The following is a 17903-nucleotide window of genomic DNA, read 5'->3' on the forward strand; positions in this document are numbered from 1 at the left end:
AGAGGGATCCTGAAGTGGATGGTTTCCCTTGTGACAGATGTGAAGTATGTTTCAGGGAAGAGCAGCCAGAAAAGATGCTGCGATGGGATGAAAGTGAGCTGGAAAGTCTTGTCTTGGCACGCTTGATGGTGTGCTAGGTGAAAAAAAAATGACTCAGTGGAAGGTCAGTGCCAGTTATTGTTGCTGAGGAGATGATGTGCTGTAGTTCAAATCGATGTGTGGAGAAGAGAAGAAACATTTCAGCTGTGCTGAAAATGCAAGGGATTGAGCATATAATTTGCAAAAAATCGACATCTGCTTATTAAATCAAGAGCAAAAGTTAATAATAACCACCAGATTTCGTTCCTTTGAATGGAAACATAGCATTTTAGTTATCAGCTTTTCAATTGTGTAGAAAACTTTGACTAATTTTAGTGGCACATCTGCTGCAGACGGATGACTCTGGGCCGTGCTAATACAGATTGAAGCGTTTAGCTTGGCTAACCGGCTCCAGGATGTGATCCATCAGAAAACAAGGCTAATGTTTTCAGCTAAACCACTCCTGGTGCAATTATATGGTCCACTGGCATTGATCATAGCTCCTCTTCTTCAATCTATTCTCCTCTATCCCTCTCTCGCCCCCTTTAATGGCTAAGTCAGTGTTAAATGTTTGATAAATGAGTTTTGAGACCGCTTTCCCATGGATTTATTAAAATTCTATAACAGCCCTCTTTTCAGAGTGTGTGCATGTGTGCTTGAGAAAGAAAGCGATGGGAAATGCAGACTATTAGACATTGTGTGTGTGTATGTGTGTGTGTGAATATCAAATACTCTGAACAGGCTTCTCAGACACACAGAGCTATCACAGTGCTGTTGCTAACATGTCAGCAAACAGTTGCCTATTTTCATATCCAGCAGACTCAGAGCAACACTGGAATTAAATTTTGGTCTCTAATTCCTGAGAAATATGCCTGGTTGCTCGGCTGTTTCCGAGGTGTTCAGGTGTTTCTTCACACACTAACTGCTCACTCTGTCTTTCTGCCATTTGGTGCTGAGCAGGTAGCATAGAGAGGGTTTACTGAAGGTTTTTGGCTGCACACAGCTGCTGCTGCTGCTGCTGCTGCTGCTTGAAACATTGTTTATGTGAGAGGCAAGACTAAACCGGATAGTAAATGTGGTGTAAAACCATAACAGAGTTTATAACTTGGCTCAGCTGGACGATTGTGTGTGTAGAAAAGAAAAGAAAAGAAAAGAAAAGAAAAGAAAAGAAAAGAAAAGAAAAGAAAAGAAAAGAAAGGAGGAATATGAAGCATCATACTATGCCAGAAGAGAGAAAAACATCCACACATACAACTTAGTTTGAACTTAAAATGACCCTCTTTTAAACTGCCACAATCTCAATCTGCTGCTCCTAAGAAAAGCATTAGATATACACAAGAAGGCACACACACACACACACACACACACACACACACACACACACACACACACACACACAAGCACTCACACACATCCTAACACATGCACATGCTAGTGGAAGGCCAATTAGAGCAGGGTGAAAACGACAGGCTTTTTTGAAGCAATGTTTCAATGACGACATTTAATTGGATGGTAAATCAACTCCTTATCTGCCTCTCCACAGCTTGGTGTGGGGAGAATGAGATGGAGAAAGAGAGGGAGAGGAACAGGGGGAGAGAAAAGGAGTGAGATGGAAGAGAAAAGGGGGGATTGAGAGGAAGAGGAGGGCCAGTGAGTGAGCAAAGAGACGACGAGAGGGGGAACTGGTGCACGTGCATGTCTTTGCACAGGAGTATAATGTAACCTTGTCAGTCACTTATGCTTGAGTGGCAACTCTGGGACTTTAAAGTGGCCCCAGCTGATAGGATGCAGTTACTTTAGAGGACAACAACAGACCAGAACGCCATGATGGATGTGCATCAAAAAACAAACCTACAACTCAAATCAGCATAATAAATAATGAGGGGATGAGGCTTTTCCTCTTACGCAACCGACAGCCCCAGCTAGTTCCTCTGTTAAAGTAATACTAGAAGTCACAGTAGCAGACCAATATTATCAGTCAGCACAACTTTTTCACGTCTCTAAAATATCCCATATCTGTGCCATCTCTGTAACACCTACATTTTTGAAAATCTTATCTGTTAAAAAAACAAATCTTGGCCAATTCATCAATAGCAATGTAAGTATTGGTTTCAAGGATTTTGTGCTGCCCAGGCTCAGCTTTCCCTTGCAGGCTGGAAAAGTAGCTGTGATAAGTTACAACAGCAGCCAGATTAAATCCATGTCAGTTATGTTGGTTGCATTGGATTGCAATAGTGACGAGAAGAAAAGAGCTACAAATAGAAAGTTTTCAAATCGCGCCCGGAGCACAATCCTTTTCCTGTTTGCTCGTCCTCACGCTCATTGTGTCCAACTCAATTATAGCGTCAAGAAGATGTTGTTGAATACGGTTCTTACATGAGAGCTTCAAGGAAGGCGGCAAACACACACGCGCACAGCTTTGACCATCAGCACCAAGTGCCAACACTGCCAACAAAACACACAACAGCATTACATGATGCGGCAGCACTACGGTGCGAGCCACAAGGAGTGATGGAGTGAGAGAGAGATAAGAAAAAATGTGTATTATATCTTCAACATTGGAGTAACAACTAGTACAGTGACTATAAAAACCACTTCAGTGACAAAGCCCCACAAAAAACCTGCAATACAAGCCGAAAAACCAGCAGAATTTTTATTTGAGAAGCGTCAAGACGCAGAGTGGGTAAAAAGGCCGCATGAGGTGAAAGACGCACTCGACAATCTTTAGATTATGAGGCAGGCTCATACACAAACATGCACACATATCAGTGTACACGCTGAGTCAGACACAGCAGCTGCTGAACCAACATACACACACACACGCGCGCAGTCTCCTCTGAGGGTAGTGCTTGTGATCTATCTAGCATGCTGGTAATCCCGGTGATGGCGGTCACTCCAGCTCTGTAAACAGCTGAAATATGGATGATAAAAGGAGCAGATGAAACTGAATAAACGAGAAGCCTGTGGACAAAAAATCCTTGAAGATTTTCCAAACCCTGTTGGGCCTCAGTCTGATCCGTACATGACTCAAAACTTCAATCGAGCCAACTCGATGATTGACAGTTTTCACTTGACTTTGACATTTTTGGTGATGGCAAAGCAACAGTTTTCCTCTGTGGCCCATATTGGTCTCTCTGGTGTGCTGGAGGGCCGTGCTAAGAGATTCAGTTCAGTTACTCTGTGTAATTTCACCGACAAAGTAAACCTTTTGCTCATCTTCCTGAGAAAATAGTTCTAAAATAAAACAGAAATGGGAGAGGATGAGCTAATTGCTCTCAGTGGACAGTGAGGAGAACGTGTTTACATTCATCAGGCTGGAGATTTCGTTCTGTTTGACTTTGTCTTTGCATATCTTTCCGTTTCTTTGCTCATTATCCTCTGTCATTCTCTCTTTGTATCTCTTCTTTTCTAGCTTTCATCCGTCCTCACCTCCAATCTCCAAGTCAAATTTCACTACCTCTATGTTACTGTAGATATGAATAGACTGTATGTCTTCTGGGGTGTTTTTATTAATTCCTATTTTGTCATCCCACATGCTTTCACTGAGTCATTCATCTCTGTCTCTCTGTCTCTCTCTCTCTCTCTCTCTCTCTCTCTCTCTCTCTCTCTCTCACACACACACACACATACACACACACACACACACGTACAGACAGACGAGCTTGTGTTTCTGCAGTCTCAAACACATTATTATAATTATGTCTTAATGATTTTTAATTCCAGTACAAAGGAAACAAGACACTCTGGTGGATTTGAAACATGAAAAGACACAGTTATAGAAAAGGAAATCATCTGAATAGAATCACATTTAATGTGTTTGTTATGCAATTTTATTATGCTTGTCGAGTGTAAACTGGCTCCTCACTAATAAGACAAATGAATATAATGAGTGCTCATTCAGCCAATTAGAATGGAGTGTTGGGCCATAATTCATGTTATATTCATATCCATGTGTTACATATGTTACATATGTTACATGAGACTGACAGTTATCACTGTTCAAGCCTGTGTGTACCAACATTTAACAGGCCACTGATGTTTATCTCAATGGGGATTACAATGCTCTCAGTCAGATTGTTGTCTGCTCTTCACTCCATGATCACCATCATTTTCAACAAAGGATGCAAGGCTCTACAATTAATTGACCGCATTATCTAAAAAGCAGAAGCATTTTGAATACGTTTGCTGTCTCGTGAAAATTTAAAATTGAACCAAAAGTCAAAGATTTCTCTGTGTTTTTACATTATGTTCAAATAGTTCGAAAGCAAACTGGACAAACCACATGATTTTATGACATTAGGTATGATTTTACTATCAATTTGAAACTTAAACTACTATTAATTCAATTGTTAAGCAAGTGACGGATATCAATGGCAACATTTAATGGATGATTAATTGATAACTATGGTAACACATCACCACAGGAGTGGGGGGATGAAAAGGGAGAGAGAACAGCTACTCCATGTATTTTGGCAGTTCCTCATTGATGCTCATAATGAGCTCTCTATAACACCAGAGAACATAGATACATGTCTAATTTTCAGTGAAGTGCTGCATGACTTGCTGTCAGTCATCAACATTTGATTTCATCATGTGGGTAGTGCCAATGATGGAGGTGTCTGTCCAATGAATGAGCACCTGTCGATCCAGGTAACTTACAACTCTTGTTTGTAAAAAGTCACTATGAACACAAAAGAGACCAGAATTAAAGGGCAACGACACATCTTTTTATTTTTCCCCACTCTGAACTAAAGGTGTGAAAGTGACCTCAGGCAAGAATGAGGATGAGATCCATTTCCAGTTTCATTGCTCTTTATATGATGATTTAGTTTAGTTAAATGTCCATTCCTCCCTCTCTGTGGATGATTATGAAAAACTGTCAAAAGCAGACAAAGTTCTTTGTTTGCAAAGTAATGTTATACATGAGTGTGTGAGCGTGCATGCAACAGAAATGATTGTAACCAGTACCAGTCCAGTAAAAAAGAGCATAAATGCCCATCCAAAGCATACCCAAAGTAAACTGATTATTACAAGTTGTGAATATTCTTCGAAAATAGATGCTTGCAGGTGACTGCGTCTGGGACTTATTAGCTGGAAAACACACTGGGACCACAGCATGAAGCCTTACACTAGTCCAAGTTCAATAAGAAACTGATAACAATACCACAGAAAGTGAATATTTTCATGTTTTCTCCCATGGTATGTCACAGCGTGCTCCAAAAATAGACAATTTAGTATATAGTTGTCTACATAAATATCTAGATTTATATTCTAAATTATGGCAGCCTATATTCATATTTAGTGTTTGCTGTTGGAACGGTGAGGGGTTGTAGCTTTGAAGTTAGTTGGAGCAGGCAGGCTAATTTATGTGTATGTGTTTCATTGAATATGCCTATAAGGACTATATCATTAAACCACCCCCCACCGCCCCCCCGGTTGCGTTCATGTCTGACAAATGTTCCACCACTGCAGTAAAATCTTTGGTGTCCTCTGAATTCATGTGATCTCAGCACTTGTGCATGACATGGTATGTCATCCTCATCATTACAGTGTGTTTGTGTGTGCACAGAGCTCAAATGATGAGTTGATCAACAAAAAAAACAACAACAGGCAATTATTTTTGTTTTCTCATCTCCGAGAAAGTAATCGATGCATTAATCAATAATGGAATAGGTTAGTTGCGGCACTATCTGTGCGACTGTGTGGATATGGACTTCTGTGTGTTCCTGTATGTCCACATGTGTCTGCCTGTGACTGAGTGTAACTGCCTTGAGGTTGGTGTGTGTGTGTGCGTGTGTGAGTGAGTGAGTGTGTGTGAGAGAGAGATGTGTTCGTGTGTGTAGACGTCTATCTATCTGAGCAGCTATTTCAGAGAGAAAGGATTTCTGCCTCAGTAATTGCCTCGGCTATATTTTCCCCCCTGAATCCCCCCCCCACCCCCCCCACCCCTCTTTCTCATTTTTCTTTGGTATCTATTTTCTCTCTGAATTGTGTCCTCTTTCCTCCTGCAAAGTTCCTGTCCGGCTCTCACTCATCGTTCCTTTCTCTTTCACGTTCCCTCCATTTTTAGTCCTTGACATTCACTGTCATCCCACCGCCTGATCAATTAGGGACACATAGTACATGTAGCCACTTGTCTATAAAAGTCCATTAAAGCCACTTTCTGTGGACTGATCTGGGAGCAGACTTCTATCTTCGAAATGACTAAATGCTGCGATGTTTATTTTAACACAAACAGCATGTCATCTGGTTTAGAGGTCCATACTCCAAACAGGAATCAGACACCCAAACCCCGGTAGTTTCAGTGCAATGCTCCAGTGAACTAAACACAACTGTGATGGACAGGGATGGCTAAAGTGAGGCAGAGAGAGACAGATGTATGGACGGGTGGATAGAGACAGAAATAGACAGACTCAGCGAGCCTGAAATCATATGAGTGTTTCCATTTTTGTCCGTCAGCTGTGTTTATACTGAAGTGGGAAATCATGTTTAGATGACCATGTTTGCGTCCATCAAATACGACACCTCATAGCGTGGAATCATTAGGGAAATGACGTGACGCCCTGCTGCATGGCCGATGCTCCACTATAGATTTACATTTGAGGGGGTGTTATTTTATGCCTCCTCTATAAACTAAACCCTGCATTGAGCCTGTAAAGACACTGTTTCATTAAGCCAATCCCCATGTGTTTGCTTCAATCTGAAGCATTACAAGCATTGCCCATCTGTTTTATTTTGTCATACTGTTCAAATTTTGAAGTTTTGGTTGAAAGAAGCCTCAAATGTTTCGTTGGAAAGCATTCATCCTCCCACTATGGTTTCCCGTTGACTCACTGTCTAATTAATATAATGTTGATGTAGACTAATGAGCTCATGTGGAAGCACAGCTCATGTCTAGAAAACATTCAGATGGATGTTTTGTTGTTGAGCTCAAGCAGGTTTGACTGCACACACACATACACACACACACGCACAACCCAGCGAGAATCACTTTTATTGTTCTGTTGTTTTTATGGTCAGTGATTTTAGGCTGAACATGATGTCATCCTCCTCATCATGGTTACAAAATTGTTCCTCTGTTCATGCTGGTGCTGTTAGTAATGGTGTGTCACAGAGGTTATGGTGCTGTAATATACTAGACGTGGGTTCTACAGTGAACTGCTCTCAGTCTTTCAGTCGTTCTCCGTTCCTCCAGCTCTTCCTCAGTCTCTTTCTTCTTCTTTAATGAGCCTGTTTGTTTGGATTCTCCTAAGATATGGCCCAGCGAACTGCTTTGTTTTGTTTTCAGTAACTTTATGGAAGAAATAATTTAGCAATGGACAATTATTCTTGCATCGTGTAGGTTTAGGCTTACAAAATCTTCAGTAATAACAGTTCGTTTCTAATAAATAGCGGTGAAAAAACACTGCTGTGCGCCAAACTCGACCAGGCAGACAGCTGGAGCAGCCGACGTTCAAACCCGCTTGAGAAGCGAGGTTTAAAGTGTGTGAAGACTTTATGCGTGGGGACAGTCCGGCCTTTCTCACCGCTTCATCCATATTTCCTGCATTGTCTGTAACGACAGCGATACTGATTGTTGTTGACGCGCTCTCACTCCAAAACAGCAGATTCCAAAACCTCAGCTGTGTTGAGTCCAGTGTGTGATTGGAAAAGAGGCAAAACTTTTCTTATTCGCTGGTCATAACATGAGCCGTGACTGTAATGTAGCTCTGAGCAGCTCGTGAAGTCCACCCATCTGTGGTTATTCAGATGTGTGTCACTTTAGCTTCTGTCTCTTGGTACAGATCTGCTATCACGGTGTGACTAAAGTGTGGCCTTGGTGGAACTGTCGACTTTGGCTCCAGTGTGTTTACTAACCTCTGAAATCCATCGTTGTGGACCACAGGAAACGGCCTTAAGTCTTCAGCTGTTTATTCACTGGTGCATCTTGTTATTTCTTCAGCTCTGGACTGTTACGGGGAAGCGGAGCTCCACATGCTTCTTTCAGGCTCCTTTGAGATTTGCTGTTGTTTTTCTGGGTGGCGATGTGCCAAATGGCTTCTCATGTTTGATGTGTTTCCCGTGTTGCAGTTTACCGTAGTCTGGTAGTATTTGCAGGTTGTTTGGCATTTGTCAGTTTCCTTTTCGCTGTTGTCAGCTCTTGAAATGAGAAAACCAAAATGCTGCCACACGTCAGCTCAGAAACTCAATGGAGCATCGTCAATCTCTTTTTTGTAATTGTAATTGTATTGTCCATAATTTTCTTGTTGGGTTTATTTTTTGCAGTGCTTGGCTTGTATGCAAAGGATGATGGGAGTTTGTCTTCTTGACTACTATGATTGTGCCTCTGCTGGTCAACCAAAAAAACAATATATATATATTTTTTTTTTATGTGTTACATACTTGTCTAAATTGACTGTCCAGGCATCTGGTGTCACTATAGTCTTCAGTCCATATAACTCGTGTCCAATAAAAAGACTTTATTGACAAGGGCACATGTTAACACAGATTAGCAGTGTGTAGCCACTGAACTGGGAAATTCAATCAGAGTACTTGCATATATTTTAAGCTTAAACAGCTTGTTTCTTTCTCCTTAAATAAAGTTCCAGTCACTCCCATGAATTGTGGAGCTGAATGGCCCAGTGGTTAACACGACACAGGCCAAACCACAGGCCTTTTATGGCTTTTTTGAATTTGAAAACTAAAACATCTCAGCTCTTTAAATGTCCCTTCATTACTTTTCTCTGCCCTCATGCACAAGCCAGTATTTATAAATCACACAAGGGGAAATACCTCTCACCTATCTGACCTTTTAGCTCCTTACACCACACCAAGACTATTGTGGTCATCAGCGGTAGGTCAGGGGTGACCACGCTTTCTCAGTTGTGAGCCCCGGCCTGTGGAACAAACAGGCCCACCACATCACATCTGCCCCCTCTAATGCATTGTTAAAGCACAGCTCAAGGCCCACCTCTGTCCTTTGGTTTTTGAATATACTTACATTAATATGACTAAATGAGCTTTTTATAATCATTGTTTTATTAGTTTTTACATTTCTCATTGATTGTATTGTAATCTCGTCTTGCTCTACTCTTGCTCTTGTGGTTGTGAAATCATAGCTTCACAGAAGTAGCTTGGCCTCACAGGTCTGTCAAAGTATAGTAGAGTTTGGAAAGTGGTTTTTCTAACCTTTGTCAAAAAACAAGCAAAATTGTAAGAAAGAGTTTAAATGGTTTGTTTATCTGTCCTAAGGTAAGATGCAATTGTGAGAATGGCCGGCTAAATCATTTACCATGTAACTGCGAGTAGTAGCCAATAGTTGCTTGCAAGGTCAAAGAGCATGTTATTAACTAAGTAGGTAACATTAATTTGTGGGGTTCCAGGTTACAATAAAGGTTAGCAGCCATGTCACCCCAACAGCAACATCAGGTCTACATTAGATAAAGTTATGGTGCGAGACACGTAGCAGCCACATACATTGAAAAAACATATCTTAAACATCTCCTTATCATACATGTAACACTGGGACTATCTAACTCTGCACCAGAAAAGGATACAAGAACAATGTTTTATTTAGTGCAGCATGTCTTCTACATGTATCATCAACTGGTGAAGATGCTGACTTGTTCCCTGGGATGAGCAGCTTTTTAGCATCAGTCTTTTACCTTAAAATCCTTTACCTTTATATCCACTGAGTGAATATTTATATTTTAACTTCCTGACAGGGTTTTAGTTTCTAGTTTCTAAGTTAGCTAGATACGGCTAGTACAACGTGCTGGTTACAGCTGTCATTTCAACCAAAATCAACAGGTGCCGTCTGTGACTCGTCTGCTTTTGCCTGAAATCACAGACCCATTGTTTCTAAAATGATTAAGAACTTAGCTATCAGTTTAAACAGAATGCATTCATCACGCAAGTTTGACAGGTGTAGCGAATGGTAAATTATGACCAGTGTGAATGAATACATTTCTCTTTTTCATTGCTTGGTTCTCTGTTTTGCTCTTTCACATGTAATGTAATGGTGCTATGAATAGTCTTCAAGTCAGTCCCTCTCTCTTCTCTTTGTTTTCTCCAGGTCAGCCTTCCAAATGACTCCAGCTGTGTTGAAGAGATTTTGCGGGTATGTTGCTTGGGTACACACGAAGCCTATGCACACACACACACACACACACACACACACACACACACACACGGAGTAATTGCACTGATTATCAGCTGTTTTCTGTTTGCTCACAAAGACCTTCGTCTCTCTCCTGAGAGCCTGGTTTTAAGGAAGAAAGGACAGGAGGAGGAGGAGGAGGAGGAGGAGGAGGAGGAGGGAGTGAAAGGCAGAGGGAGAGAAAAGAAGATCTGTTGGCTCAGGTCAATGATTATACAAGTTTTTGTTTTTGTAGGATGACTTCATGCAGAAATCTTTTCCACGATTTTTTCCTCTCCTTTGCCCTCCTTTCATCTCTCTTTCTCTCTGCCCTCCTCTTTTCCTATCTGCATGTCATCAGAATTACATCAAGCAAACCCGTTTTTCCACCGTTTCCCCTCTCTCCTGTCCTGTCCTCTCCTGTCCTTTTGTTTTGTTACTGTGTTCCTTCAGACTGATGTCAAAACAGAAATGTTTTCCCACAAACCTTCTCGCCAGTCAGAAGACTTGCAGCTGCAAAGACAAAGACCTTCTCTGACTGCTTTATGTCAAGTTATCTCTGTCTCTCCTCACTCTGTCTGCCTCTCTGTATTTGTCTCTATCTCTTCCCTCTCCTTTGTCAAATCACTCACTGGGCAGGCTCTCTCCTTCTCTCCCTATCTGTCTTCCTCTCTTCATTCCTCTCTGCCCTCTGTCATTCACCTCACTCTCCCTTTCACAAATCAATATGCTGGCCAACAGGCTGTGTGACAGATAGTGTGCTGTGAGCTGCATGAAAAGCCTTTGTCAATAATATCGGTGCACTATTGAATTCAGTCTGTGGTTTTTAGCCGTGTCAAGTGGAAAGATCAGGGAGTTCAGAATGTGAGGTGAGGTGAATCGGAGCGGAGGCCTGCGGTTCATTTTTCCCTTTCTGTGACGGCACAGCTACAAGCTGGTTGTCACAGAAACATTGTTGTTTTGGATGTTTTCACAGTTCAAGGTAACAGTCTGTATCAGAGATATTGTGTACAGAATAGAGCGGCATGAAACAGACTTCAAACCGACATCTTTCAAACCTTTAAAAGAGTAAGTATATGGACCACCTTATGATACAAGAAACCACCTTTGTCTCTTATACATCAAGCATATTTAGCTAATCAGAAATTAAATGTGTCCAGACAATAAAGACAGACATTTGGCAATCCCCAGATAGAATATAAGCAAAACATCCTCCTCTTCTTTGCCTCCACAGTGTCTATTGTTTTCTGTATCAGGACACACAGACAGACAAACGTGGCCTCTCACCAAAAGAAAACAAGACTGTATTTAAAGGCTCCTGATAAACTTTTTATGGACACCCACCAACCAATCAGAAATGATGAAAAAAATCTTTACTCAGAATCTTTGAATTTAGGAGTCTTAGGAAGAAAGTGATTGAAAAAAAATCATGTAAAAAATCTTTTTTTTAGGCCACAACTCCGTCACATCTCCATCACAGTTCCAATGTCTGCTGGAAGCCATTCAGAAGATTTCTCTTCTGCTCTTCAGCAGACACATTTTCAACGTTGTTTTGAGTTGTTACTTTCATGTCAATGACAAACATGCTGTCCTGAATATACGGTTGCAGCTCATTGATCAACTTGGTAATACTCTGTGGCTGTGCTTTACCACCAAGAAAAATTAGCTTTGCTACACGTCCACAAATACAAAGTCAGAAACAAATGAAAAGCATTGCTAAATATGAGCGCAGGCTGCTTTGACAGAAAATAGACCCGGTGTGTCAAGACAGTGGAAAAAACATGGGAGATCCAGTCATGTGTCCAGTGGACACTGGGGGTAAATGTACATTTTGTGCGTTTGTGTTAACATGTAATTATGGATAATACGACTAGTAGATAGTAACAGTAAAATCACAGTGACGCGGGTCTGTGTTAATGTGTGTGTGTGTGTGTGTGTGTGTGTCTGTGTGTGTGTGTGATAGGCTGACAGACTGAGTTAATCACATACAATGGCAGTGCAACACATTTCTAGACACACACACATATATTTAAATATATGCACACACACACATACACACACACACCACCATCAGGAGTGCCGTCTGTCAAAACACAGAAACTCCTCGAGGAGGGACATGATGATGTCAGAGAAGGGTTGCCTAGCAACACACCATATGTCGTCAGGCCAAGTGTGTTACAATTGCAGAGGGAAGATACACACCTTCAAGAAGAGTAGACTCATGCCCAGGAATCTTTGAAAATGTTGCACAGCTCATTTCTACACACACGCTTCTCACCCACGCACACACGGAAACATGAGTCATCTGATGAATGTGAGTCATCACTCCAGAGGGGGCGAAGAGACGCATGATGGGAAATTGTGATGTCAGTGACCTTTCAAGCCCTCTGACCTAGTGACCTGCTGCTGTATGGCAGTTAAGTGAGTGTGTGAGTGTAAATGTGTGTGTGTGTTAGTGAAATGCAGCATTTATTGAATGATACATACACAATATACAACAATATCGTACAGTTTACAAAGAATCTTACTTTCAGGTGAGTGTGTGTGTGTGTGTGTGTGTGTGTGTGTGTGTGTGTGAGAGAGAGAGAGAGAGAGAGAGACAGAGAGAAATGAGAGTGTGCTTACATGGAAAAATCAGCTGGTGAGCAGATAACAGATTTTGCAGCTGGTACACACACACACACACACACACACACACACACACACATACCTTGTTAAGTAATTGAAGCTTTTTACATACATTGAGACCAGATTCAACTGTGTGATTAGAAAAACTGAAGGGGGATGTTGCTGCTGTGCTGCTGCTGATGTGCTGCTTAGCCGTAATGCAGCCGACTGGAGTCAGCTTTTATTTTGGTAATTCAACAACTCTGCACTTAGTTCACTCTCAGTACACTGATCCCTGGTGTGCCGCCAACTCCCCATGCTCCTCTCAGTTATACTCTAAGTTATATTAAAGTCCTTTCTGATGGGGGACGTTTCAGCACAACCTTGATTGAATGCTGACTCCACTCCTTTGCATCAAAGATGTTGCATAAGCAGTCCCTTTCCTCAAATTTGCTCAACCTTAGTCATTATTGCTGCTCAGACGGTGCTTTTCCTCAGAGCGCAAATTTATATTTATCATGAGTTGTCGGCTGTTTAGTTTGGACTGGTGCCAAAAATGCTAAAATACCAAATTATTTGAATAATAACTATACAAATGTGTTTGTGTTTTGTGTATTCAGGAGATGACGCATTCCTGGCCTCCACCTCTCACGGCCATACACACTCCTGGGAAGGCTGATCAGACCAAGTTCCCCATCCCAAACAAGGTTAGTGTGAAACGCCTCTAATTCACCAAAGTAAAAGCTATCTACTCACATTAAGGCTTGAAAGTGCAAATTAATCAAGAATTACAAGCCTGGTAATGTATGCTTCCTGTTCTCTGCTTGAGCTCTACTAGGACTACATCCTTTTCCTTTATTTGTGTATGAGTCAGTGAGTGGTGGAAAAAGATGTGACACAGTTGAAAAACCTTCACTTAAACTCCTACACTTACTGGTGGCTCATCATAAAACTAACTGCAGTCTGTCACTGAGACTCTTCAGTCTGCTAATTAGATGTGATTCATAAATTCACTGCGGCGGTGATTGCTGTGATTGAATCAGATTACTGTTGCCTCATCCTGCACAGTGGCACAACTGACAGCCAATGAAATTAAAATCTTAATGAAATATTGCATGTTTAATTCACTTCCCGTGAGGAAGTGGACATGAAGAGAGCCTCTCCTTCTCTGCAGAAGTCCGTACTGTTGCTGGTAACATTATTTATATTAAATGTTTGGGTACCACTTCCCAGCTACGCAACCTTTATAAATGCTTTTGTAAGTTGTAATCAATGACTTTACTAATTGTTAGTTAATCTAACGCTTTATAGTTACTTGTAGGCCATTGTAAGAACATGTTTTGGGTTGCCAGGTTGAGAAATTCCTCTTTGGTCGGTGTTAATCCTCCTCCAAGTCCCTTTATTAACAAATGCTTAGCATTAACATTTAACAGTTTATTAACATTTACAATTGTATCATAAGCTTATTATAATTCCAGATGATGCTGTGACTTTTGTTGTAAAATTATTGTAATATAACAAACCTGTGTCCCTGACATTTAGAATTGCAGACTTGATGGGTTATTGCAAACTATTACAAAGATTTTTCACAACCTGGCAATACAAAAATTGTTCAAGTTAATGGCTTACAGTGATATATAAATCATTAGTAAATGACTTTTAACTTTAAAAAACCCTTTATGAGGCCTGGTGGCACCAAAAAGTGCCACAAGAAAATTCATCCACAAAGCTTTGCAAAAGATTTGGTTGGTGAAGGTTTTTTAATGAATTAGCTGGCAAGCTAACCACTAACAGCTAACCAGCTGGGAAACTAACTAGTTCCTGTTCTAGTTAGCATGTTGCCCAGGCGGCTAGCTCCAAGCTAACTATCAGTTACAAGATTGCTAGCTTGTTCACTAGCAGCACAATAAGTTCACGCATTTTATTCCAAAAACATATTTCTACCGTCCACTCCTGTCTCGTCCATGTCCCTTTTGGGGAGCAGCTTTATTAAAGTGGATGGTGCAACACAGCTAATAGCTTTCTCCATTTTAAACTCTGCTGTGCTTCATTACTTTAGAGGCCAGCATTGTTAGGATACAATCCACTGATTTCACTGAAATATATGATTTTAAATGCTGGTGTGACCAGGTCTGCAGAAAAAGGATGCTTTATTAGAAAGATGTTCTAAAGTTTGTTTGGCCCCTCTCAATCATCTCTTAAAAAACCTAAATAAATACAAAATCAACCCACATCAGGCTTAAGAAAGCTTTTCCATTTTCTATTTTAAAAACTTTGGCCACTGTTTCCTTTTTACCTGAGAAAGCACCTCTGATAGACAACAAATGATTTCCTGTTTTTTAAGAAGAGAAAAATAAGTTGTTGATGTTTTTTTTTAACATGAGCACTGATAACAGCTGTGGCTAAACACTCAAAGAAAAGATTGTCACTTACAGAAAGCCAAACTTCAACAGAAATATCAAGGCAGTGACATTGTAGCATCGCCCACGCTGTTTGTTTGACAGGTGATGTTGGAGAAGTGAAGTGCAGAAATGTGACAATAGTAATCAACAAAGACTGAGACACAATAAAAGCGGGGACTAAAGAATCGCCACTTCAGAAGATGGATGTTGGAAAAGTTTCCCCCGCTCCTACAAAAATGCTTTATGACACCTTGCATTGTAAGCAGTGGGAATATTTGTCACATTAAAACCAACCTAAATGTTATATTCAACATTTATTTCAGAAATGGCAGTAATATTCTGACTGAAACAGCAGGCGTATTTTTTTCCACTTCCACAGTGCTTTTATGAATCACTTTTAATGTGCAAAACATCACATCGGTGGTGATGTCAAAAGAAACAGCAACGTAGACACGGAGGCAGTGAATCTGGCCCACTAGTTAATGAATTAGGAAAGACTGCTGTGGCGCTTTCAGCCCCCAGCGTCACACTAATCCTGCCAGAGAGTTTTTAAGAATGAGGTGGAGCGACGACGCGGGGAGATGAGAGGATCTGAATTCTATGTAATGGCATCGTTGGGCTTCTGTGAAATCAATAATGACATCTGTTGGTTTATTCATTCAACTCATCGCCCTCTGGCTTTTTCTCTCCCTCTCTCTAGGAGTCACAGCATGTGACCTCGGGCTACAACTCCCAGAGTAAGTTTCCCAGCATCAACACTCACCTACCAGCTCTATGATAATTAACACTGGTGAGGCCATAAATACCACCCAGAAGAAATGTGAAACAAGCAGCTGATGTTCAAATGAATTCATTGCCACGGGAGCACAATAGTCTGAAAAGCTTTGCTTTCATCTTTCTGTGTTCATCTAAACAAGTAATCAGATAAACAGGATTGTACTCATGCAGCTCAGCTGGTTTGATTGATTGTGGAGTTGTTGTTTTTTTTTATTGTTAATAGCAGCAAGGATGCAGAGATATAGGACCACAAATGTGTCCCTCAGTATTTAGATATGGATACTGAAATACACCACAGTGTGATCTGCTGCCATTCATTTGCATCATGTATTACCAAGCTCACACTCAAGTGTTGAGTGGAGAGCGTGAACTGTTTATCAGGTGCTTGTGTTTGAACTGACAGCATCCAGATAGAAGTGGGCAATATGGATAAAATGTTCAGTTCTACAATGCAATACATGTTGGAAGGTGTTGATGCATTAAGGACACATTGTGATAATTGAGCTACCTCTGTAAAAGTGATTTAAAAATGATTGGAGCTTGTGCATGGTATTCCTTCCCTTGACCAGGGACAAACCATGTTTCAAGTCCACCAGCCTAATTCACACATTGAGATCCAGTCAGAGTTCAGGTAGAACTGGAATAATGAGAATGCTTATCAATACCAGGTGTATAGGCAAAGGCCTGTAAATCACATGTCATTAGCTACATAATATACCCAGATAAAGATCATGTTAATGAAAATTGTAAACACATTAATAAACCTTAGACCTGGGCTAGATCAAAATTAGATCCTATGCTTTCCATGTGCAGCATTTTTTCATTAGTCCCTCCCTCAGTGGTAAATGGCCATGTGTTTCAGATTTCAAACAGCTTATTTTAATTAAAAAATCCAATATTGGCTTAAACATGCTCACTGATTTTTGCAACATTGCCCACAATTGTCTAATACAACAAGACATACTGAAGAGATTGCTACCCAAGCCTATGTACATACATGTGCAGCAAAATCAGACCAGTTAAAAAAATCTTGTTTGTTTCCTGATATATATCATTAGAGTGCCCAATACTGGATTTAGTGCATCACACATTCTGACTCACGTCAGATCATCAAAAGCTCCTCTGAACTGATGCTCCTCTGTTAACCCTGTCTTGTAGTGTTTTGAGATGTTTGTGATGTATATAAAACTGAAATATTTTCCCACTGGCAGGTTTTTCTTTCTGAAGAAATACAGCTGAGTAGAATAGCAAATAGTGTGAAAGGGTTGTGCTCTACAAGTCTGTATATCCACACAGGAATATAATAGAATAATAATAATAATAATAATAATAATAATAATAAATCACCTCAAGTTGTTGGTGGGCACTGCATTTCAGTTTGAGTTTTGTTGTGAAGGGACATTATCTTTGTGTTTTTACCCAAACTACATGAATTGAATGATGCTGTGGAGTGTCATGTTTTCCGGTGTGATAATAGTAATACACATCTTTTATTTGAGTCTGGCTCCTTGTCAAACAGTAATCAGTATCAACCCAAGACACATGCAAAGCAGTGACACTTGAATGTCCTCTGTTGTGTTGCAGAGCGATGTACTGTATCAGCTAACAAGCCCGCCGCTAAACCACCAGCTGCACCACAGAAGTCGTGAGTATTTCTCGCTCTCTCTCTCGACACACACACACACACACACACACACACACACACACACACACACACACACACACACATAAACAGAGAATTTCTGACCTGCTGCTGCGCTTGCCTCAAGGTGAAATTAAGCTTGACTCTTGGATGAAATTCACTGCTGGTAGGAGGAAAAAAAGATTGTGTGGATCAGAGCGGGAAAGTGCAGCTACATTAATTTAACGTGAGCCAGGAGCATATTGCAACATCTCTGGCTGCAGCCCACTGCACTTCACTC

General features: G+C 40.8%; 1 protein-coding gene across 3 annotated transcripts in view; it reads left to right on the forward strand.

Moving 5' to 3' along the window:
* Window positions 1-17903, forward strand: part of aff2 (AF4/FMR2 family, member 2) — a 133424-nt gene that overhangs the window by 64054 nt on the left and 51467 nt on the right. For 2 of the 3 annotated variants that reach the window (XM_076738567.1, XM_076738566.1), the window contains exons 5-8: window positions 10133-10177; window positions 13423-13509; window positions 15905-15941; window positions 17566-17626. In XM_076738567.1, the coding sequence (XP_076594682.1) occupies window positions 10133-10177; window positions 13423-13509; window positions 15905-15941; window positions 17566-17626 (230 nt within the window). The remainder of the gene's footprint in view (window positions 1-10132; window positions 10178-13422; window positions 13510-15904; window positions 15942-17565; window positions 17627-17903) is intronic. The other variant, XM_076738568.1, reaches the window with a different exon arrangement.

Source organism: Chaetodon auriga, chromosome 9 (genome assembly GCF_051107435.1).
Source record: "Chaetodon auriga isolate fChaAug3 chromosome 9, fChaAug3.hap1, whole genome shotgun sequence".
In the NCBI taxonomy this organism is placed as follows: Eukaryota; Metazoa; Chordata; class Actinopteri; order Chaetodontiformes; family Chaetodontidae; genus Chaetodon; species Chaetodon auriga.